Source organism: Larimichthys crocea, chromosome XVII, assembly GCF_000972845.2.
Source record: "Larimichthys crocea isolate SSNF chromosome XVII, L_crocea_2.0, whole genome shotgun sequence".
In the NCBI taxonomy this organism is placed as follows: domain Eukaryota; kingdom Metazoa; phylum Chordata; class Actinopteri; family Sciaenidae; genus Larimichthys; species Larimichthys crocea.
In genome coordinates this window covers 19089617-19115096 of record NC_040027.1, presented here as the reverse complement: position 1 = coordinate 19115096, position 25480 = coordinate 19089617, and the positions used below count along the sequence as shown (strand labels likewise).

General features: G+C 40.9%; 2 protein-coding genes across 6 annotated transcripts in view; both read left to right on the top strand.

The window, feature by feature from the left end:
• The window catches only part of LOC104923650 (guanine nucleotide-binding protein G(q) subunit alpha), a 30979-nt gene extending 13926 nt beyond the window's left edge, over nt 1–17053 (top strand). The window contains exons 2-7 of one of the 2 annotated variants that reach the window (XM_010736811.3): nt 3420–3604; nt 4010–4164; nt 5466–5594; nt 9084–9213; nt 11495–11648; nt 12084–17053. In XM_010736811.3, the coding sequence (XP_010735113.1) occupies nt 3420–3604; nt 4010–4164; nt 5466–5594; nt 9084–9213; nt 11495–11648; nt 12084–12274 (944 nt within the window). In that variant the 3' untranslated portion in view covers nt 12275–17053. Of the gene's footprint in view, nt 1–3419; nt 3605–4009; nt 4165–4755; nt 4885–5465; nt 5595–9083; nt 9214–11494; nt 11649–12083 lie in introns of both variants that reach the window. The other variant, XM_019274357.2, reaches the window with a different exon arrangement.
• A 942-nt stretch (nt 17054–17995) lies between these two features.
• The window catches only part of tle5 (TLE family member 5, transcriptional modulator), a 37102-nt gene continuing 29617 nt past the window's right edge, over nt 17996–25480 (top strand). The window contains exon 1 of one of the 4 annotated variants that reach the window (XM_027290005.1): nt 17996–19324. In XM_027290005.1, the coding sequence (XP_027145806.1) occupies nt 19298–19324 (27 nt within the window). In that variant the 5' untranslated portion in view covers nt 17996–19297. The remainder of the gene's footprint in view (nt 19325–25480) is intronic. The other 3 variants (XM_019274364.2, XM_010736814.3, XM_010736813.3) reach the window with 3 other exon arrangements.

Genomic DNA, 25480 nt, shown 5'->3' with positions numbered 1-25480 from the left:
ACCTGCTTTCCACAGTGAAAGATCCTGTCTGGTTAGAGGGCAGGCAGGGCTCAGGGCACTCCTTCACTGTACACTCAACTGTGCTCTTCAGTCAGCGACAGTCAAACTTGACTCTCATCATCCTTCGAAGACATTTCAGCTTTGCCTTGGGAATACTAGCTGTACTTTTATAACACAGAGCACATTTAGTTATCTAACAAACCACTGTAATGTGGTTGTGCCTGTGTCCATGTTACTGTTTCCTCCCCCCTTAAATTTGGTATTTTTAATTCCCGCTGTGCAACTTTCTTTTCCCTGGTAACTTCTATTAGTCCGTGCAGGCTATAGACTGCTATGTGTCTCTTTCAGTATCACTTGTTTGGCCATGCTGTCAGTGTTGCTCTATGGATGGCAATGTCAGCGGGTCCACTATTTCTATTTCTATCGCATATTTCTGTCACACCACTGTCCCTACCCACAGCCGCTAAAGCTATTACAACAGCTGCCACTTCATGTTTTTGTGCCTTTTTTATTTCATAAAGCTCTGGCTCGCCAGCAACTGAAATTCAGGCCTAAATTTACTTTTGTTCAGCGTCTTCTTGCTCGGTCACGCTCTCAGAATCACTTTCATTGGCCAGATACGTGCACAAAAACGGGGGAATTTGACTCAGCTTTTTATCTTCTTGGCTTCTTCCGTCAACGTCCTCTTTATTCTCTTTACTATTAGCAATGTTCATGGAAGCTGCTGAGCCCGGTTACATTGCCTGCTTGCCTAGCGTTGCCTCCCGTTTGCCCCTACGCCATGCCGTGGGCCTGAACCTCCTCCCAGTGCACTGAGCTCACTGTCCAGGCAGCCCAGCTAACAAACTGAGCTAGCATTAGCTAACAGCAGCGTTAGTTCACAGTTTGCTGTACTGTCCATCAGGAAACTGTAAATAAGTGAGAGTTGAGGCGGAGCAAACGGAGGACATCGGACGGATAGCAGAAAACATTTTCTCCATTAAATATGATCCAGTGCTGTAAAGTGTTACACACGTGTACGGGAACACAGAGTGGGAATGGCAGACGCATCTTTGACCTGACCATTAGTCAGTGTAGCATCAACATGTTTTCAAAATTTGTTATTTTATGTTACACAATGTTGCTTTAATGTTACAAATTGTTCAAATGAACTTCAGGAAGCTGCTGTTGTTCTATCGTGCTATGCCTCCTGTGTAGACAAGGTGTAATACAGAATTAGCACAGTGAGTCACATCTATGCAAATGCAGCAATGTAGTGTGTACATACGGAGTACTCATCATTTGCATGAATAGTTTCAGAATAAACATTCTTTCTGCACGCTGCAGCCTTTTAACCTCTGTGTGTCAGTTCATTGTCACTTTAGCAAAGAAAGCTAATTATTATGCATGATTATGGCATCATAGACATTTTTATTTTGGTGTTTATATCCACGCTGTGTGATGTGCAACGTTAAACAAGCTTGTCAAATGTAAATTAAACCGCACACTGTCAGCAGTCTGAAAGTTAATTCGTAGATTTATCCATAATTAAAATGATTGTCAGTGCACCAGCTGAGATCACTACATCAAAGACAAGAGTGAGAGGTAGAGACCAGAGAGTACACTGTACATGTAGCTGAAACTGCAGTGACTCAGACTTGAACGTTGGGAGAAGTGAGATGGAGAGATGAGTGGTAGAGAGCTCGAGCAGTGTTGTAGAGGAAGAAAATATGTGGTGGAATGGGGGTGGAAGAGAGGAGGATTACTCTGGAGAGACAGCTACATAGTGGAACTAGAGGTTGAGTTTTGGTTGGACCGCTACCTGCCTTGTCTTTTGAATATTGCTCTTTGGTTGATGACCACAGTATACAAAACTCTTGATGCTTTCATCCCGCCTCTGGCGTCTCCTAAGCCTTGAGTGGTAGTTTGCTCGCTGAATATATCCATATAAAGATACAGAACCTGCTGCAGAAACTCTCGTGGAGAAGCCGATGCATGTGAAAGTAGACTGTGGGGGTTCTGTGTATTTCTTTTTTTCTGCATGTGCAAGCAAGTTTCCTTTTCTTCTGACTTAGGTCTTTCTGTGTGTTTATGCACATGTGCATTTGCATGGTCACTGTGATAACAAAACTGGAGGAGTGAACTCAGTTTACCCAGCTTTTTGTTGAACTGAGGTGAGCCATGCAGCCCTCATGTGGTTACTCTGGGCTGCTCCACTTAGCCAGACTGTCAGTGGAGCCTCTGTGGTAACCACAGCCAAAACAGTGATTACATTGCATTGTTGCATTGCACATCTCCGGACACTAGAACCAAGATGACAAAAGACAATGGCTAGACAACAATTAGGGTTGGGGTTAGAAACATTTGTCCATTTTAGACTTTGTTTAAATTCTTATCGAGAGTTACAAGACTAGACTAGACTTACAAACTCACATTTCTCATGTGCTTGAAAATATATATATAAATGCCTCTGCCTCTGCTGAGCACAGTTATGTTGCCTGCTTGTCCAGCTCTCATTGTGGTGCCTATTTGTTTCCCATCTGCCTCCCATTTCTCCATGCCCCGGGCCTGAAAACCTCCTCTTCTTTTTCCTATTGGTCCAAAGCTCCTGTCGTACTAACACTCCTCTGGTACTCAGATCTCACAGTCAGGGCGGCCCAGTGAACCGAGCTAACATTAGCTAACAGCAGCTACAGCTGGGAACAGTTTACCCAGGAGTGTTGAGACTGAACAGGTAGACGACATCAGAGGGAAAACCAGAACACATTTCTCCCATAAAATATGTTCCAGTTTCAGCAAAATCAGTGACATTTTGATGTGTGACGTAGTGCTGTAAAGTGTTAAACAGTTCTCCTGGGCGATCGTGTCTGGAGCACAGAGTTAAGCACAAGAACAGATGTGTAGTGAGCGAATGACAGAGGTTTTATTCACCTGATTGACAGTCCAACCTTCATGGTTTTAAAAGTTGCATGATGTCGCTTTAATGGAATAAAGAGTGAACCATGTGGAAGCTCAGCTAAACGGCCTGTATTGATAAAAAACACTCAGTTGGTATTGAGGTCTTGACCACTGCCTGGGGGGCATGATGGTGCTTATTCCTTCACAGCCCTGTGTATAAGCACCAGGGTGTAGGTGGACAGACAAGGTCAGTTGTTGCAAAGATCGTCCAGTAAATTACCACAGAAATATGAGCTATATAAAAAGGCTACAATTTGACCACGTTAGAGTTGTGTTTTTTTCACTGTTAAAAACAGCTTAGCACCCACAGATCATTTTTATTTTATGGGTTAGTTTGCTCTTAGAGGAGCATAAATACATTTGCTAAATGCATTCACGTTAAAGGGTTACTACATTATTTTAATTTTGGGTCATGCCATCCATTTATGACAATTTTCAGTTGTAAACTAACCTCCTGCATCTTCTTGTCTTCTTATTTTAAGGTACTGGAGAGAGCGGCAAGAGCACCTTCATCAAGCAGATGAGAATAATTCATGGTTCAGGCTACACAGATGAGGATAAGAAGGGCTTTACCAAACTGGTGTACCAGAACATCTTCACCTCAATGCAGGCCATGATCCGTGCAACTGAGACCCTCAAAATCCCGTTCAAGTACGAACAGAACAAGGTGCGTATTGCGATGAAAATATTATTATGGTGATTGTTTTATGAGTGGATATCCAGCCGACTGATTGCTCAGTGCAGTGATCTTATGCAAATCACATTCAAAGGGCTCATAAATCTGGCAGTGAGATGATAAGATGTAGAATAAACTCCTCTTCTAGAGTGAGCTGTGCCCCTTTAACAACTTATCACTGGACTAGGACTTAATCTAGGCTACCTAAAGTTTGTTCTAGAAAAGTGTAGTTTAGTATTTATGCTTTAAGGAATAAAACCCTACAGAGGTCATAAATATGGACAATAAAGAAAGACATGATATTGACAATTTATTTAATCATGCATGAAATCCACAGTTACTAAATTCACACGTCGATTTTAAATGTCTGCTTTTGTGCATTGTTTGTTCTCCTAGAATAATGCCCAGTTGGTGCGCGAGGTGGACGTGGAGAAGATTTCATCATTCGATCAGCCGTACATCGGTGCCATAAAGATGCTGTGGGCTGACCCTGGCATCCAGGAGGCCTATGATCGCAGAAGAGAGTACCAGCTCTCCGACTCAACCAAATAGTACGTCTACGATCTATGAATCTACTGGAATTATTTTGTGTGTACAAGTAGAGAAGTAGTATCACTGTGCCACAATTTCTAATTCAACGTGATGAAATGACCGTCTCCATAGTATAGACATGAGTAATGAGATCACAGATGCATTAGTAATGTTAATAGACCTTTTTCAGCAGTTTTCTACCGGTATTAACGTGCACTCCACCGGAGGAAGTTAAGAAGGTTCGGGCAGATGGGGAGAGTTGGGGGAAAAAGGAAGAAATGTTGGCAGGTTTATAAACGACTGCTAATATTATCAGGGCTAATTCCAACCTGCATTAATCTATTTCAGACTAACATGAGTCCTTTTTTAAAACGCTGAGGATTGGAGAGAAATGAAACCTTCTGCAGATGTATTAGTGTATGCTTAGTGGGGGTTTTTTTAAAAAGCTATAAGCATATTTTTTTGAGTGTTTTCAAATTTTATGTGTTCTGACAGAAAGCAGTTGTTTTTTTGTATATACTAAATATATAATGTGCATGTGGTCTCTGACTGTTGAGACTGGTGTTTGTCTATATGTGCATCTCTGTCATATGTTCCCTCCCCTTCCACAGTTACCTTAATGATTTAGATCGAATAGGAACAGCGGGGTACGTGCCCACTCAGCAGGATGTGCTGCGGGTTCGAGTGCCTACCACCGGCATCATTGAGTACCCATTTGACCTGGAGAATATTATCTTCAGGTACTGGTGTCAAGTGCTGACGATGATGTCGCTGGCTGGCTAGCTGCTCGACAGTTGGCCAGCCAGTTGGAAACCGTCGATGCCGCTATCTCCGTTTCCCCTGTGCTGCACAGCAGGGCTCAGCACTTTAACACATCCCTGATGGTACACTCTCAAAGACTAGCCTTAAGAACAGGCCCCAGCCCTCCTGTCAAGGCTCGTTAAAAAGGCAGGCATTTTTTATTTTCACCCCGGCAGTCAAAGCTGGCCGCTTGAGTGCTAAATCATCTTTTTGGACTCAAGTTAAAAGTTCCTGCTTCCCTAAACCTTCACAGTGAGCACTTTGCGGGGGAGAAGAGTATAAAATTGAGGAATGTTTTGTCTTTGGGAGTTGCTATCAAGGATGAAGCTATGTTTCTAAGAGAAAATTTGGGGGTAGAGGTACAAAATGTCACCCAATCCCCTCATAACTCTTGGGAATGGTTTTCTGTGGTTACATCTGGACTGATCCCTTGCTTTTGGAGGGGGGGTGCTGTATCTGCTGTTATGCTTCACTTTCTCTTTCCTCCCTCTCTGTCTTTTGTTGTCCTTCCTGTCTCCAGCTATCTAAGTGATCTGGATCGTATTGCTGAATCGTCCTATCTGCCAACCCAACAGGATGTGCTTAGGGTTCGAATCCCAACCACTGGGATCATAGAATACCCATTCGACTTGCAAAGCATCATTTTCAGGTAGAAGAAGAACTATACTGCTTTTACTAACCCCACTTTTGTACCCTACTAGTGGTCTGTTTTCATTTGAAAATCCGAAAGACCATCGTAAGTCACCTACAACATGTTTCATGTCCCCAGCCCATTCTGTGCAACATTAAAATACTAGAGCTAAAACAAATAGTAGGTCAGTCAGTCAGTTGATGAACAGAAACATTGTTTAAAGTTGTAATGCTTAAGATTTCAGTCCTGGTTGATTTTTGGGACACCCGTGGTTACCACGGTAACAGCTAGTGCGGTTTAATACTACCGCAAACATTCCTTGAGCAGCTACTAGTGCGAAATGCGACAGACGACCAAATGGTGTGTCTGTTTACGTTGCAACCAAACAAACTAGCGTTGTTCTCATAAAGAAGTCAGTCAATAATTGGGCGTTTTCCTTCACGCTATGAGCAATCTGATTTCATGCTGTGTCCGGTGTGAGTATTTCTCCAGACAACAGCAGGACACAGTAAAAAGGAGCCTGTTACCTTGCTGAGGAGTTGGTTGTGTGCAGCCTGTTTTCATCTAACAGCTCACTGTGGCTGCTCTTGTTCATTTTTGCGAAAATTAAAAATCATCTGCTGAAAAACAACACCAAAAACAAAAACTTTTTGTTTTTTGTTTTTCTATTTTTTATGAATAATCCCAGTTAGCACTGACCTTGGTGACAAATGGATGCATGCTCTGTGGCTGCTCCACAATAAAAGGCACAATTTGTTTTGCCACTTTAATGTAAAACAAAACTAGTTAGATGTTCAGTTTATATTCAGTTCACATTAAAGTAGTATAAGCTCAAATACAGTGTGAAGAGAGTGAACAGTAAACAATGAAAAATTGGGCTAGATTTCATGCATGCACAATTTCTTGTGAATCCAATGTATGCAGAAAGGAAATCTGACTCCAGTTTGGAAATGGCACAATTCGCCACTGAGACAAACTACTAAACTGAGAGGCAGTTACTGAATATAAATGTAACGTGAATGGGTACTGCAGGAAAATGCAGACCATAGTGTCAAAGAAGAGGTTTGTAACGATTTTCAAGCAAAAATACCAAATGTTCCTGAGTTACGGCTCCGGTATCAGAATTTACTTCTTTTTGTCTTAGTTTGGGGTTTTGAATCGTTAGTAGGACAAAACTTAATTTGGGGAAATTGTGATGGACTTTTTTTTTCAGTATTTCCTGACAATTGATAGAGCAAACAGTTAAATGTCAGAATCTGTCTCCTACATGTATATCTATATTATCACTTAGTTTGGCACCAAAAACAGGGTGAAAGAGCAACTGTAAAACAAAGTTTTGTAGATAATTGTACGTATATGGATGTTTTATGACGAGCTGTACTCTGAAAGGCTCATAAAGGCAGTATTTTTACATATTACTCCTGTCTAGTTTATCTGCATAGCCCAGAGACACGGCCTCCAGGACTTGGCACAGAGGCGGTCTTAGGACCCGCCACCAATTCGTAGAGCAGCTTCCCTTCCCCCTTCCTCCTTCTGTTGCAAAAAAAAGGAAAAAAAAAAAAAGAAGAGAGAAGATGAGGAAATGGAGATGGACCCAGGGAACAAGAGCGATTACAGAAGAGTGCAAATCGATAGGAAGCCATCATGTCAGCCCCCTCCTACGCTTGGCAAGGCTAGAAATAACTCTGCTTGCAATGAGGTTGTGCTGAAGAGGTTCCCAGCAGCCTTGCTGCAGCTAGCCAATAGGCTTTACTCGGCTGTGCTGCTGCTGGTGAATCACTACATGCTGTCAGTGACATCAGTTTTGTCTTAACAGAATGAAAATACAAATATAAAGTGGGAATAAGTGTAAGGTGTCAGGTTTTATTGGAAAAAATGTGTGATTGTTGAGGTTTCTCCAGTGATTTATGGGATTGCGTTGTCATTTTCTTGTGTGTAGATGTGGAGTATACGTGATGCCGGAGTTCCACAGCCTGAAACTCGTGTATAGTAACAAGCACATGTGGGACTATACTGCCTAGGCTTGCAGTTGACAGGGCCGTGAGCTGCAACAAGGAAGCCTTTCATAGACAAACATCTCCATTAGGCTTGCTTCCTTCTCTTTTAATTGGTTTTTGAAGTCACAGAAAATGTCATTTTACTTGGCTTATCCAACATAAGAGATCTTATCGTACTAAGTAGGTCACTCATCCTTACTAAAGGAAAAAAGGAGGTCGTCCGCTGTGAAGGAATTTTATTTTAGGCTCGCTCTTCTGGAGGACTCCATTTATCAATGCCATCCCTCCATCTGGCAGACTCACTAATTGAACTCACCTTTGTGATTTGTGATGTGTGATCAGTTTGACCGTTCAGCTTTTGAATGATATTTGGTGACATTTTCTGAAATAGAGACTGACGAGTAGAGTCAGAGTTTAATTCATTATCTGGCTGTGTTTCTTCAGTTGCAGTTTAGTTAGTTTAAGTTCACAGACTTTTGTTCTCCAGTATAAGTTGATTTAATTAATTTGCCTTTACTTGGTTTTAATACAATTTAAAATAATTGTGTAGAAAACTAGATTGGGGAAAACTAAAAACCAGTTTGTCGATCAATGTCTCGTAAAGGAATCAAAATCCATTTATATCATGCCTTGCAAGTCCGTGTTTCAATTTTCTCACCTTCAGTGCTTCCTTTAATTTCCCAATTCTTTAATATTCCATTTTTCCTCATCTCCTTTCCTTCAAACACGCCCCTCTGTTGCTCCTCTCATATTCCACACATGTAGCATCTTTCATCAGCACTTCTGAACTCGGACTCTCCTGCATTTACTTTGCAGAGAAAAGAGAGAAGGCTGACATTGTTTGCACACACACACACACACACACACACACACACACACACACACACACACACACACACACACACACACGCACTTCTTGTAGTTATTTTGGTTCACCATAGGGAAGGTTTGCTCTGTCCACTCTATGATTCATGCTGTAGATTCTCTTTTCACATTTCTTCTGTTTATATTCTTGGTGCAAAAGGGGTGTTTGGCTTGAACTACACTAGAGTAATTAAATTATTAAGTTAAAGTAGTTGTATTGGTCAGACCACATTGACCTTGTAATATATGAATTGGCCACGACTGGATACAAAGTGTGGTGTAAACTAAAGTGAAAAATGATGGAAACATTTTACAAGATAAATGCCTGTGTCCTGAAGGGACTCAGATCCTTGGCTGATTGCCTGTCCTCAGCCAAATTGAGTTCAGTTGAGCGTTTCCTCATTTGAAATAATTGAAATTAAATGTAATTTGTTTTTTAATTAGGGACTTGTGTATTCTGATTTTCTGTAGTTCAAGTTTGATTTGTTCGTCACCCCTGGTAGTTCCAAAGATTAAACAAAAGTTAAATGATTGAAATGCATGCTTCCCTAACACTGAAGACTATAGACGCACAGCTAATTGTAATTTCCTTTCTGCCCCCGCTTTGGTGGCCCTTTTATCCTCATCCTCATCATGTGCCAATCAGGATGGTAGATGTTGGGGGTCAGAGATCCGAGAGAAGGAAGTGGATCCACTGCTTTGAAAACGTCACTTCCATCATGTTTCTGGTGGCACTCAGCGAGTACGACCAGGTCCTGGTGGAGTCAGACAACGAGGTGAGACACAGAAACAGGTTGTCACACTTTATTCAAAATGAGGCTTCATGACTTGAATTTTAACTTGCCATCATAAGATTTTTGCAGGTTTTCAATTATTTTACTTCTATAACTTGAATTTTAAATAGCCTGTTGAATCTCCTACAGCTGAACACACTCACAGTCTTAAAGTTTCACTACTCAATATTTCTATACTGACAATGGATCATATGACATAGTGGCAAACCTTCAGAGAATGATCTGACTTTGCAATTCCCTTCAGCTCTATGAAGTGTTGTACCTGCCTGGTACCAAACAGCTGACAGAGTTGTCGACTTGCTAGTGAGCATAGTCAAGCTTTTGGCTCCTAAGGAGACAGATACTGCTTTTAGGCATTGGTGGTGACCAAAATGGAGCCAAAAGCAATATTTGACTTTGACAGAAACACTATGGGTGCTAACGTTGGTCTGTGTTTGTTAGATGTGTAAATAGCAATGTAAAGCAACCATTTGCCGACTTTATAAGGTCATAATATGGCAATGTTTTTGTCCCCAGCTTCCTGTGTGGTTAAAAAAACCCCAATTAATTCAGGTTTAAAGCGAGAGTCTAAAGCTCTGTTAAAATGCAATAATTATGCATTCTATTGAACTACCATACATACAGAAAGTTTTTCGTAGATGGGACAAAAAGGAAATGTTTCCCCCAACACACATAAAAACAGTCTTGATTATTGATGTATTTCTCACAACAAACTGAAAAGAGGTCTTCTATCTCTTTATTCTGCAGATAATTTGTTTGTCCATGTTGTCGGCTCCGTCTCCTCTGACTCTCTTCTGTTCAGATAGAATTATCGCTAATAAAGCTAATGTTATCAGCCGCTGTATGCCCTCTGCTCCTCTCCTGACAACGAACCCTTTCTCTGACCTGATCATATGACAGCTGGGTTTTATAAACCAGACCCAGCTGCCAGCTTGACTTCACTAATATCGGCTGTACATCGCTACAGCTTCATGGCCGATAGTTTACAGGGCGCACTCTGGCAACAGTTTAACTGTACACATACACTGTGTTTTGTCACGGAGTCTGCTCAGGTGCGGGCCTTATTGAACACACAAGGACAGGAATATGTTTTCATTTTTGGAGGTTTCTGTTTATTTTTTATTTTCCTGCTTGCAGTGTGTACATAGTCACAGGTGGTAGGCCACACTCAACAATTTTGATGCTGTTACTGAGCTCTGTTTCTAAATGATCGACGGCTGCGACAAGGCAGGGCAGCGTTGAGGGACCACAGTCTACAGAGTTTATCCTGTGGTGTTGACAGGATCAAGACCGAGACTTTGACCCTCCATACCAGTCAGAGCCTGACGACATTGTTTTCAAACATCTTTTAAATTTCAACAAGTCTGGCCAGGATTGTGTTATGCCTTGCCAAGACTAAACTGTGGGAGTGATGCTAGCAAGAGCTTTAGATCAGAAAGGGGGAGAACAGTCATGTTTGAGAGCACCCCTTTAGTTTACTCGAGCCTGTTTCCAACACCACTTGCTCCACTTTTTATGTTTACTAGACAGTTTTCTTTTGAGGAGCATCACTAATATTGGAACAATATATAATACAGTCCAACACTATTAGCAAGCGAACATTTCGTGTCAGAAAAAGCACTTGACAAATGTAAACCCATGGTGTCCAAGTATAACAACTTTTATATTTTTATAACTTTGTGCAAAGGATCAGATGAAACAATGAGCACACTCGAGTTGTTAACTGAATACTGATCACAGTTAATCTATGCTAACAACAGTCATACTATACATTATTGGAGGTTGAGTTACTTAGTTCTCTTGATAACTACTACTTGTTCCTTGATGCATTTGTTTTTGGCTACATGTTTTTATTATCCCTGATGGTAATATATAGGTCAGACTAAAGGTAAAAGATTTGCTTTACTCACTAGCGATCTATCAGTAGTGATCTATTGAGTGGCTGCTACATTCACTAGTCATCAAAAAGTTAATTAAAGTGGCAGGCATTGTCCTGCACAGCTTTGGCAGACATAAACGCAGACACTAATGGCGGCTGCTAATTGTTAGTCCAAAAGCTTTAAGAGATAATCCTGAAAATTAAATGTGTACCTAAAGTGATTGATTTGAGCTGTAGCATCAATGCATAGACCAGATATAATAAAACGTCAGTTTAATAGTTGCATTAAGCATTTTGAATATATCATTAAGCATTTTGAATATATCCTGATCTTGTGCTTGTTTTCATGTGCTCTCTCTCTCTGTCCTGCTCGTCTCTCATTAGAACCGTATGGAGGAGAGTAAAGCTCTGTTCAGGACCATCATCACATATCCCTGGTTCCAAAACTCCTCTGTCATCCTCTTCCTCAACAAGAAGGACCTGCTGGAGGAGAAGATCATGTATTCTCACCTGGTTGACTACTTCCCAGAGTTTGATGGTGACTTTTTTAAATTTTATTTTATTACATCTTAACTACATCATGAATTAGTTTCAGTCTACCTTTAGTCAATAACAGTTTCAAGGCCTTTACAATAATGAACATCGGAGTAGCTGCTTGCTGTCTTAACTGTGAAACTGGCTGTAGCTCAACAGTGTCATTATCAATTTTTTCACCCTTAATCTATAACTTTATCTAGGCAGGAACCTTTGGCTTATATTTTTGATTTTGCAGTGACACCCTGTGGTTATAATGCTGTACTACAGTGCAAAGCCATACTCCTTTCTTTTGGCTAAACAGTGCACTGTGTAATCACTTACACGTTTGTCAGTATAAGGATGCTCATATTTTAACCCATACTGAGAAATGCTCAAATGAAATCATGATAAAATAGCAACAATGATCAATAAAGGTTGAAATGTGCTCCTCTCCCAGGTCCCCAGAGGGATGCCCAAGCAGGTCGGGAGTTCATCTTGAAGATGTTTGTGGACTTGAACCCAGACAGTGACAAGATCATCTACTCGCATTTCACATGCGCCACTGACACGGAGAACATCCGCTTCGTCTTTGCGGCCGTCAAAGACACCATCCTGCAGCTCAACCTCAAAGAATACAACCTGGTGTGAAGAGTGAGATGGAAAGAGAGAGAGAGAGAGAGAGCGAGAGGGAGGGAATGAGAAAGAGAGTGAGAGAGAGTGCAAGAAAGAGGCCTGCAGCCCCACACACACAGACACACACATAAACACACAATATATGTATACATACACGTACAGAATGCAGATTCCACTTCTACAAACACACGTCTGCATGAAACATACTGCAGCTCAAAAAATTAAGCATTGCTTTATACTTTACCAGACCAACACTATCCATGTTCCGCTCCTACAACTCCAGCTCCTTGGTTGTTGGTTTGCCCATTTTTAAAAAAGAATGGTTATCTGTTTTGTGGTCCTAATTGCTCCTCTTGTACAAACACACATGAAACACACTCAAATATAACACTCCCTCTGTTTGTCTCCCCCTCATATGGCCCTGGGCGTGGCTCACTTTTTATTTTTTCTTCCTTTCTTTACACTTCATTATCACCAGTGCTTGTGTGTTCGAGGTGGGTAGAGGGCCTTCTCTGGGTAAGCTTTTATGGACAAAGGGCTCTCTCCCCGTCTTCTTATTTAACCCATGCATGCGATACACTACAGCATGAGGGCATGAGGCCAGGCTGCAAACCCTGGGCTCTGCTCACCTGCGAAGGGTAACTAATTATGATGATAGGAATATATTATCAGGCAGTGCTGGGGTGCAGTGAGGTACTTGGTTCCCCTGGGTCTTGAATTGTGTATTTTCTTTTTCTTTACTTTTTTTTGTTAACCCTGCCCCAAATCAGAGCTCAGAAGCTCTGTTGAATGTAAATAAAGTTTTCATGCTGCTCACCCAGTGTGAGGGCTACGCAGAGATAACTACACGTTCTCTGTAGACTTTAAATATTTTCAGCTATGTTCTCTAACTTCTTGGTTATATTATTACTGCTATTGTTCTCCAGTTAAAATTGAAGATGACTACTCAAAGGAAGGCAACGCTCCAGAAAGAATCACAGTATGTTCCTTTTTAAGCTGCCCCTCAAGTTTCAAACATTATGAAACAAAAATATGAGACAACACTACTAGTATTTACATATTGTATATCAGCTCCCCTGTTATTTTATCACATTGCCATATTAAAACCACCTAGTTTTTTTTCTGTAAATATATGTTGCCAGTATCCTGTTCATCCATTAAGTGGTTCAGATACTAACGAAACACATTTGGAAACTGGTATTGCCAAAATTAAGTGCACGTTTTTTTTTTTTTTCCTCATGATGGATCATTCAGATGTCAGTGGCATAACAACTCACTTTGTGTGGCATTTTTTCATGTCGACTGTTGTCTGAATCACACATGTATTAGTACTGTGATTTATTTTCTTTTGTTTCCTTTTGATGGTGAGAAAATCTTCCTGTGCACAATGTGCGAATTACGATACCAGATTAGTACAGTGCAATAGTCCGTTGTAGGTGAAATAAAGCTTTTGCGCTGCCCGTTAGCTCACAAGTCACACGTTGGTCTTGATCATCCATATGGCTTCTCTCTGTAATCTTAATCTTAATTTTGCCATATTATTCGGCCAACATTTGATAAACTGTAATGGATAGCAAGAGAGTAAATGGTTCTTTTTTTGTATGTCTAATTTATCAATCAGATCTACGTATTGATGATACAGTAAATGAGACTTCCTCCGTAGTTTCAGCTCAAACGTTTTTCCAACTGAGGAGACAGGAGGAGATTTTATACTGCTGTAAAATATATCAAAACTATTTTATGGACAAGTGTTCTATCTTTCTAATGATACTTCATATATTTAGTCGTTGCAGTTCTGTTTTGAAATGCTTGACAATGGACAACACTGTTTCCATGTCAGGTTCGTGCTTTATGCAAATAGGAAAATGAAAACAGACAAAAAACTTTAGTGGTTGAATATTTCCTGTTAAAGGATGCTTGCATTTTTTTGTAATTTTTGAGGATATGTGTCGGCTATTGGTACCAATCCCATATCGTGTCTCTTGCCTGATAGTTGTTTAAATATTCCATTAAGCTGAAAGTTGATAGATGGCTATTTTCGTCTTCACAATGTAATTCAGGTAAGTTTTTCATAACTTTTTCATCACAAGGGCTACTAATAGCAGCTTTGATAGAAATGAAAGGACTCTAGGGATGGCATATAGCAAAAGGTGCAATTAATTAATGAGGGTGGGCTATGAATCAAGAGTGTGTTGACATCCTGTTGAGGGTGATGGCCGCAGGTTCAGTGAGGGAGGAATGCAACAGTCCACAGATGCCTACATGACATTCCAGTGACTGTTTGGCTCTTTGTGCATCTTTTTGCCTTTTAGGGGAGGAGAATGGCTAGCGTCAAAAGAAGTGGGGTTTCCCAAGGTGCAATAGCACTTCTATTTTTCTTTTCTCTTTTTTTGCGTCCTAGCTGTTGCATCTATCCGTCCTTTTTACTCCAATGAATTTATGTGCTGATCTTCTTGGCTTTATAATATTTTCCACTATGTGGTTATGCATATTTGGCTTATCTTCTCATTGGTAGTGTTTCCATGTTTGACTTTGGCATTCGCTTTTTGCATTTGTGTTGGAGTGAATAATAAAAAAAAAGAGGAGTGCTCAGGACGTTTTGACCTTTTTGTGCACATTGAAAGATGGTAGGGTTAGATTAAACATCAAAGAAAGTATTACAGATCCTGTTGCACTCCCTCTGTACCTTAAATTGTTTGCCAGAAGGTAAACAAGTCAACATTTCTTGAGATTTTTTACATAAAAGTGGTATTCTCTGGTACTTGTAGGGTGTATTACTTAGCCTTCGTCACATGCACCCACCGAGAGCAATCACCTCTTGTGCAAATGTGTACCATGTGTTGATAAAGCCATTATCTTGTACATTTAGTCACTTAATGAAGAAGGGACATGTATATTTATGCGAAGTGCCACATTTTCTGATTGATTTCTTGTTTTTCCAGCCTGTACTGGTAATGGGTTAATCTTTGGTGCTTTAACCAACATTTAAAGGCCTTTTCTTGACTAGTTTGTCCCATGTAAAGGACAGTGCTTTTCGCATTCACTTGATAATAGAAGTTCATTTCGTGGGTGCCAGAATTCAGCACACATTTCTTTTTTTTTAAATATATAAGTTTATGTAGTTTGATGTGTGGATGAATACGTTTAGATGAGCTTGGAAAGGAATATTGCTCCACTTCACTGCTGGGATACCATGGGTCTATTTGTGTTTTTAAACTTCTGAGCTTAGCCTTCAGGAAACACATTCTGAACTATGGCTTACCACCTTAAGGGCAGGCATGTGGCCTCTTACATTTCATTCTCTGTTAGGTGAGATGTTGAGCAGCAAATAGACTTGAATAAGAATGAGGAGGATGATGATGATAAACAAAATGAAGGTGACCACTCCAGGGACCAGTGTTGGCATGATAACGGATCCGTTTTCACATGCTGACAATACGTATACTTCATGCCTCGTCTCCTTAGCAGCTGTAGAACCAACACAGAAAAAGTTGCATGGCAACACTACCAGTGATTAGAGCCAACAGCTGGGTCGGTTAATCAAAGTCCTTTCCTTTTGATTTGCTTTATTCTGTATTCTGAATGCTTTTTGGAGGTTTGTACGACAATCCAGTACAAAACACTGTGCCAAACGAAATCAATCCCAGAAAAGATATTGAAATTAGTAATCTGTAGTAACCTGACCCAGATCTTTGTGGTAAAACTTGTTCTTACTCCACTTTTACATGATGGTTTCTTTTTTTCCCAAATGAAGCTTGTGTGTTAAGCCTCAGTATTAATGTATTTATTGAAAGACTTGCCAAGTGAAGGTACTGAAATGGCCATTATAATATTTTGGTGGTTATAATAGCAAGTGAGTGAATGAATATGCTGTGTGTTTACATGTCCGCCATTCTCCGCACTCGTTTTTTTTTCCTTCCCAAACCCCTCTACTTGATTGGACTGTGTATTCTTTCCCTGGGTCGAAGGCACTGAAACTGCACCACTGCAATGGGCCTGCATTCATGCAACTTAGATGTCCGTTCAAGCGCGCTCGTTGGTACTCTGAGGTGTGTGTGTGTATGTGTACACTTTTGTTGGCTATTGCTTATGCTTGAGATCCATTCTGATTAGAGGGATGGAGATACAGTGATATTAAAAGCTATCTTTGCATCTTTTTTTGTTTTTGTTTGTTTTGTAAGGTTGACACACCTTAACACATGTATTTAGGACCACTTAAGATGACAGACTTTTTTTAAAGAGTTAAAATAAACTTTGTGTAGTGGTGTACAAATTGAAAGTAATGTATTTTTGTTTGATTTTTTTTCTTCTTTTTTTTTTTTAAGTATACCAAATGTAAATTATGTACAATGAGTGTGCCAATCCCCTTTCTTTGTAAAGCCAGATTCTTAACAAGTGCCAATGTTGTGAAAAATCAGAGGGCCTGTGAATTTCATGGTCCAGTTTTTAAAACAAATAAACACTTAAGTATGTGATTAATTAACTAGAAAAAGGACAATTTTATTCTATATTTAAGATTAATGATGAACTGCTGTTTTTAAGATAAATGTCATTTTAATTGCATGTGTTTGTCAGGTTGGGGAGGGAGTGGGTGGGTGAGATACTGTATTCATGCAACACCCTCATGAAAAGGGTCCTAATGGTTATTGATTTACAGTATTTTAGCCATATTTCTCTTTTGTATGTTTCATTTCAACCACTGTTGCCTGAACCTCATTCAAACATGAAAATGATTTTCATAGCCTTCTCCTTTTAAATGTTTTAAATTGGAATAAAATATGTTCCTATACTCTCTTATTGCATCCTTGTACATTTCCTTTTGTTGAATTGTTGTCTTACACATTGTGATTAAAGGACCATATCACTTTTTGTATAACCTACAAACTTTACATAGCTGCCACGACTTTTCAAACCACCTGCCCTCCAGCTGGCTGTTAGTTTCCATTAATTTCAAAACAATATTCAGATAATTATGCAACAATATCAGCAGACAAATGTGATGTTCATAGACCTCTGTAACTCACACAGACTTTTAGCATTTATTGAAGAAGTCTGAAGAACTGCAGCATGCTATGGAAACTGGCAGCTGTAATATACACAGTGCACAAGTACATTGGATGATGGAGGTCAGTTTTCTGCTACAGTTGCTAATATTGACAGTCACTGGACAAGACACTGGAGTCTATGTACTTGTCATCATTGACATAGAAATGTCAACTCTGAAACAACTTGAAACACAAAATAACTTATTGTTTCACATTCCTACAAAGGTGCATAACTATACACTTGAACTGTGAAGAGCTACAGGTTATGTGAGCATTCCACAAAATTGGTACTATTTGAGTCCCTGTGACCTTGTCAAGCGTGAACAAAACCTATTTTTAAAAGCTTTTTATATAATTTGAAATGTCTCCTTTCAATAAAGTGAAAAAAGCATTACATTACTTATATCTATATGTCAGAAATTATGTTCTTGAGATATAACTAATAAAATTTGAAGAAAGGCCGTATATTTTCAGTAGGTTTTCACATAAATTAAATTAAAATTGCATTATATACCTCTGTAACCACAAATCATTTACCCCCTATACAAATAATGAACTGATTCTTATTTGACATGAGCAACATAATCATATTCAGACACTTCCATTAGTGTCCATAATGGGATTGAAGATTAATAGTGCCCATATCATAATATAATGACTAATATCAATAATAATAATATTGATAGGAATTTGATGCCTAAGGTGGGAAAACTTGTTTTTTTTAAAGTTAATGTGGTGTGTTCAGGAAGGTAATCAGAAAATGTTAAGCGGTACCGCCTCATGTATAGATTTATGTGTGTTTTTTATATTTGTGGTTTCTTGTAGGGTGAGAGGTTGTGTTTGAAGTTGTGGGCACCCCTGCACTGCACTGCACTGATACACACACGATCCCTCCTATGATACAGTGTGGGGACTATGTTTTGGGACGTGTCCACACGGGGCGCTAGTTGCTCAGACATGAGCCGGCTGGTGAGGTAGATCTTCGGGGTGTAGATCCGCGCCGCACCGCTCTCCTCCTCCTCCTCTAGCCGCTGTGTTTCTGTGTGGGGCGTACAGCTCGGCAGCGTCGCGTCTACCTACCAGCTCCAGGAATGGACTGACTTTCTAGCTTCACCACCACAGACAAATCCACTGTTTCTCCACCGCTCTTCGGTGTTCAAGGGACAAACGAGTTTAACTCAAGCCTGGGCTCTTTCTTTCTTTCTTTTTTTAAAGTTGATTTGTCATTTTTTTTAGGCGACAACGCAGATTTATTTTTTTTCTCCCCCCCTTCTCACTCGCGAGACTTATTTGTAGCCGTTGGACGAGACGGGATTCAACTTAAACGAACCCGCAGACATTTTGTTATTTCAGTTTTTTCTCCTCCTCTCTCTCTCTTCTTACTTTTTTTTCTCACCAGTGTAGTCGCAGCTGGTTTGAAGAAGAGAGGAAAAGGACCACCACAAGGCGAAGGAAAGAAACCATTACCCCCACCGTCCGCTTGCCTGCCTGCCGCTCTCTCTCTCTCTCTCCCCCGCTCTTAGCTACATCCACCGCCGTGTCCTCCTCACGTTATTAATTCACGCCGCCGCTGCCGCTTGTGCGTCGAGGCGGAAAGCTTCTTCTTCGCCACAGCGATGGATCATTTTTGACTGACAAGCTTTTGAAGAATTAGCTAGCTTTTTTTTTTTTATAGCGCCGATGGTGGCTTCCTGTTCGCGGACGCAGTGAAATACCGGGACAGGTAACAGCTGAATGATCTTGTGTCGACACAAGACAAGACACCGACTGTTTCACGTCGCTAACGGCGGAAAAGTGTTACTCACGTTCGGCTTCAGGGGGAGGGGGGGTCCCGCTAGCTACCGTTAGCTAGTCATCCGTGCTAACGCTGGACAGCTCCCGTTAAAGGCTGGGCTAGCTTTGGACAAAGGACCAACGCAAGGAGAAATATAAACACGGGGCACTCGGTTGGTCGTGTTTGGGGGGAAAAGACGGCAACAAACAAGGAATTGACATGATGTTTCCACAATCAAGACACTCAGTAAGTGTTTTATTATTAGTATTATTTTATTTGACATTTGTTTTGGCGTTTTTTTTAAAGCGTGATTTATGCGTAGTTGTAGAAATTGTGCATGTAACTTGTTTTTTTTTGACAGGTGTGGGATTTATAACTGCGGTGTTTAGTTCTAGTAAGTTCTGCTGTGATTTTTTTTTTTTTTTTTGAGAAAAGTATAAAACCCTTTTTTTTTTTTTTTGTATCTTGTATTTAAAAAAAAAAACTTTTTCCAGATGTGCACCCTCCAAATCAAACATCTCTAACGAATGCTGTCATATTTCACAGCCACATGACTGTTTTTGCACCCTTGTGTCAGTTTAGTTAGTGTGTTTTTTTTTTTTTTTTTTGCCTGCATTTATTAGGCTTGTAGTCCTGTTATTTTCCACAGAGGGAGACATAATAGGATTGGTCTTGCTTCGTTTTAATGGTATGGCTACTGAACCGTTCAAAATTCACTATCGTGCGCAGGTGGGTGTTGTGTTTTTTATGACTGACAATGAAAAAAAAAAAAAAAGAAGCACACATCTCCTCTGTGTGTCCTCCCCAAATCTCAAGTTTCCATGGTAACAGAAACTCAGGGCATTGCATTCATCAGTGATGAGGGCTCGGAGCCCATTGGTCAAACATTTATGTTAAGTGACTGGCTGAATTTTGTTACTTGTCACTGTGGAAATATACAGTAGTGTCAGCACCGCTTTGGACCGAGTCATTCTCTCAGCCGAGGACTCGAATTAAAGAATTGTGCTCTTGGATGGGACCCAGACTCAAATTGCAAATTAAAGCAATCTCAATTGGCTTCTCAGAGTGCCATAAGAAAGCTGCCTGAAATTTGATGGCCTAGCTGTATTTTTCACCTCCTATTTTTGGTTGCCATTTCACCTTGTCCTCGCAAGGGCAAATACAACAACAACAACAAAAAAAAAAAATCACTTGTATAAGTCCAGCACAGGTAAACACGTCAGCAAGAAGACTGTCATGTTGCCAGGGATTGTGCCCTCTGCTTCTCCCTGGCAACGTCTTGTCGCCACCAGTGGTTCTTTTACTGCTGAAAGGCGAAGTGTTGTTTGCTGAAGCTAGAACCTGAATGTCTTTTTGTGACATGAATGGTTTGCCCTTTGGCAGTCTGTGTGGCAGCCTGATTGTGCTATGCTGTGCTGCTGCTGCTGCTGCTGATGTGAGCCAGCTGATGTGTGTTCTCAGACTAGGTAGCAGGATGTGAGGATTTGGGAACCTCTGGTCGTAGCCTGGCTTGTCAAATGAGCGAAATCCCGTGTAAGCGGGGAGTCCCACTAAGTTCAGCTTACGTGCTCTGACAGTGATGGTTCTCAAACTGTGGTACGAGTACCACTGGTAGTACTTGATGTCCTGTAGCGGTACTTGGAGGACTCTCTGAAACCATCTACAACAATTAAAAACAAACTGAAACTAGGGGATCGCTGGAATGTCATTTAAAATAAGAAAGTTTCGCATTTCCTGATTTCCTGCTTCAATTGCAGCCTATGTATGTTAATTCACATACTGCCGATTACATCCATGATTACTTCAAATCTGACATAAGATAGTAAGCTTAAGTGAAATGAATGGTTCAACAACTCCAAAAAAAGTGGCTCCAAACAGGAAATATTAGAAATTTGGATCAGGAGAACCCCAGTAAACAAAAATAATCATCTTCTTAGTAATAAACCTGCCTCCTGCATGAACTGTCCATAGTTGAACAGCCTGTCAAAATAGTGATACCTGGAGAGATGAATATTTTCTGAGGTGGTACATGGTATAAAAAGTTTGATCTAGAAAGATGTGATCTTTGTCAATGTATCCTCAATCAGATATCTGGCATTGTATTAAATAAAATCTTATCATGGCTGCTTTTTAAAAGAGAAGAGAAAACACACAGTTTGAATACAAAAAGACTTCAGGGACTCCATTCTGTGCTTTTCATAAGTCTGCTCCTTCAACAGTAACCATTTTCTTTTTTTTGTGGTTTAACAGTGTTTTTGTCTGTCTTTCTTTTAAAGTCAAGATCACTTTTCTCAATGTTTTGATTGTAAAAGTGGAGTATTTACCTGGTGAATCGGGTTCATCCCGTTTCATTTTGTATCTGACGCAAAGCACTGTGGGATAAGCAGGCGGAAAAATCTGGAAGCTTTGTAGAAAAAAGGCGGCGGTGGAAATCCCTCCTTTGTGGCATCACTCCTTTTGATTACAGACGCAAACAAAAACAAAGCGCTGCTTGTCACAGTGTTGCGTTAATTATCGGAAAGAGTCGTAGGTTGCTCATTTACGCAAACGCTCCTAACGAGCAAGCCGCTAGCTAGCTTGTCGGCGTCGACACACCCACATTAATGAGCGCAAAGTGGCGGAGGTGAAGTCGTGCAATTAGTGCACTTCCAGCGGGTCATGAGTGTAGCTGTGATTTCTGTTTTTATACACTGTTATTCAGCTTTAAAGTAGGTGTACCAGTTCTTAATGCCCATTAAGATTTTTTTTTTTTAGGGAATTACTGGGACGAGGTGTCACTTAAGAGCCGTGCTTTCACCTCCCCAACCTTTTCTTCCTTTGGGTGAAGTGGTGATGGAGTCACGTCCTGATGGGGTGAGAACTCAGTCACCTTATCCAAGGTGAGAGCAGCTGGGCCACTCCACTCCTGCCTGTCTGATAGGAGGTTATTTTTCTAATCCAGTTGAGTGCCCTTATGCTGCTTGTTTGGACTATTAAAACCCCGACACACAGGATTAAAAACGGGGGTTTGGGAATATAGCACGCATCTTCATCCGTGCTGCAGCTGTTTCCGTCTTAACCTGCTACAACAAGCCACTTTCAAGCCGCCCCCCACACACACACACACACACACACAAATACACCTGCGTACTGACCCCCCCGCACCCTCCGCTTTAAACATAAATATACTGTGTGTACGTGCACACACACACACACACACACACATCCTCCCTTCTTCAAATCCTCTCTCTCTCCTCAGCTGCTGCTGCTGCTGTCACAGGGGCCCGAGGAAGGGAAGAATGTGTGACACCCATATAGATATGAGTGTCAGAGATAAGGAGCTGGAGGATGAGAGAGTAACAGCACTGCCTCATAATGACAGATGATGGATCTCTCAAAGTGACTAGCTCACCACCGAATCTGCTTTCCCCTTTTTTTTTTTTTCCTTTGTTGACTCTGTAGTAACATTAGCGTTCGCTTTCCATACGGGCATATAATGTGAACAAAAGCCTTCCACTTCTGGATACGCACAATCAAGGCGCGCCTCATGTATAATGTGTCTAAATTAAAGCTGCGCGGGGACTTGCAGAGGAAGCTATATATCGGCAGCGGTAGTGGAGATGATGTGCGGTCACGTTGCATTAAAATAATGTTAAAGGCATTTCCTGTGTATGTTGCAGAAGAGATGCCTCTGCCTGGACACTTGAATGTTAAGTAAAGTGTATGTGAAAGGGTCATATGGCAGCAGATAATCAGCTTTTAGCTGCTTCATTTTTTTAGACACAAGAAAAAGAACTTCCTGTTCGTTTTTTGTTTTTTCCACATTTGGGTGGTTGTCTTTCCAGAGATACTCCACCGTCTTCCACAGTTCACATGTGGTTACTTTTGGTGCTTAACTTCCTAGATTTACTATTACTTTATCTGGAAAACAAAAACGACAAGCAGTGATTTGTTTTTGATAGTTGTCCCACTTACAATACAAAGGTTTAACAGGGAGTCGAGTGTCTTTTTTATGTCAATGATTGCATTTTAATCCACTGTCACAGGTTAAGGCCACAGTTCATTGGTTTAAGAGGGGGGGGGAGTCTTATTTGATAGTGGCACAGTGCCTGACCCAGTTGATAGCATTTGCCATATTGTTTGGGTGTTGATTAATCCTAATGCAGCTTCAACAAAGCTGGCTGTGGCGTGAAAGTGGAGCAACAGAAAGGCCTGGTCCCAAAAGCTGGAGAGTAGCGCAAGTAATATGGAGGCGAAATCTCTCAAGTCCCCTGAGCACATGCTCAATGGCCACAGGTTGTATACGCACACACAGACACACACACACACACACACATACACAGACACACTCCCTCCTCCTCCTCGTGCTTGTCTCCCTTTATCATGCGTTTCCTCCCAGATCTTATGTAGTGGTGGGAGGGTCAGGGGCAGAGGGTGCACAGGCATTATTAAGCCCACTTGAATTAACAGGACAGCCCCCAGCCTTTCCTCTAAAGCCTCCAGCTGGGGGGAGCTTAATCCCCATGGTCCCCTGTCTCGCCCATTAAACAAACTCCCCCCCCAATACACCCGCCCACCCCTGCTCCGTCGCTCTGCTGCACACACACACACACACACGAACACGTGTGTTTGAGTGTGTGTGCGCGCGCGCGTGCAACAAGCCTGGCTCTGTCTGCGTGTTGGTGGGGGGTATCGGACATTAAAGCGTGCATACACAGAAAAAAAAAAAGTACAGCACAGAACAAACACTTTAGCTCTGTTCTCTGCTGGTAATCTTTGCTCTAGTGGATGCATAGAAATAAATGGATTTTTCTCCTTTCTCCCATACAGACACACACACACACACACACGCAGACATTCTTACCAGCCTCAAGGGTCTTACCTGCTTTTTGTATCTGGGGAACAAATTGAATGTGGGGCTTGACACATGCAGGGCAGCAGATGTCTGGGTCGTTAAGGTTAGGCCAGCTGATTAGCATGACAAACAGAGCTCCGCAGCCCCCACCTCCAAATCTCCCCCACACTGCAGGAGGCCCTCCTTTTTAAGTGGCCGAGTTGAGGCCATGGGTCACAGGTGATGTTGATTTTTGTGAAGGGCCACAGTGGATGATTGTCAAAATGCTTTGGGGTTGGCTGAAAGGGAGGGGTGTAGACTGGTGCAGCCCTTCTAGTCTTGAACACACACACACACACACACACACTGATTTGAATCAAGTAGGCAGAGAAGATACATGTGAATACACATTCTACACTTACACCCCCTTTACACAGAAGATCTGTGCAAGCTAGCATGCTTTCTTTTTACATAACCTTTGGCCCATTTTAAGTCTTTTATTACATAGTGCCAGTAGAGAGATGACAGGAAACGCAGCAGAGGTATTCTGCCTCAAACAGGGGATGTTGTGGTTCATTGTCTGCATCTTAACCCTGAAACTCAACCTCAACCTGAGCCAAACTTTGCACAAAATGTAGCCAAAGAAGACAATGCCACTTTATGTGTTTCCATTCACTACCATTATGCGAATTTTGCAAATATTATCTGATCGAAATAGTGATTTGTGTCTGTTTCATGTATTAATTGGAGGAAAGTTACAGTTGTGTTTTAAGTTTCTTCTGTAGAAGCATCAGTGGATGTTTGAGTCACGGTTACATCATGGTCGTTTCCATCCACTTTGCACTATTTCTACTTCAGCGTAAAACTTTTTTTGCTTTTTGTCTTTCCACTCATTTAAAAAAAAAAATCTCCTGTTAAAGTACCTCCCTTTCTTTTAAAGTGCCAGATAAGGTCCAAATTAGACAGTAATATGCGATTACACTAGATTGAGTATTTGGCCCATACACCAAAAAATCGATAGAATACAATTATGTGACTCAAAGAACACCAAATAGGAGTTTGAAATATAGATTCAATTACATACAGTATATGTACTTTTAAAGCCTAGTATGAAGATATATTGTGATATAGTACATTATCTGGAAACATGAGTGTGAACATGATTCTTTTATAAAAAATTCTGTCAAGTGGGTGTTTACACTTTTCAGAATGTAATTAATTGTTGTACAAAGCAAACACGGTAAGATGAGATGTTGGAAAGTGAACGATTCTCAGAGTCTGTGATGCCATATATATGACAGTCATGTGTCTTCTTTTTTTACTGCGTTCACAGTAGTGTGAATAATATTCTTTTGGAGTTCACAGCGTACACCAGAGTAGCCTCTGGCTCGATGGAAATACTGAATCAAAGCGACAGACAAGATGTCATCACTTTATGAATGATGCAGTCCCCTGCTAGGTCAGTCAGTTACTTTAACTGAAAAAAAAACTGAAGAAGAATCTAAATGCACCCACTGAACAAGCAGTGGTATATTTATAGTGTACAGGCAAAGTGATGAGAATACAAGACAGTTGATCACAGTCACTAT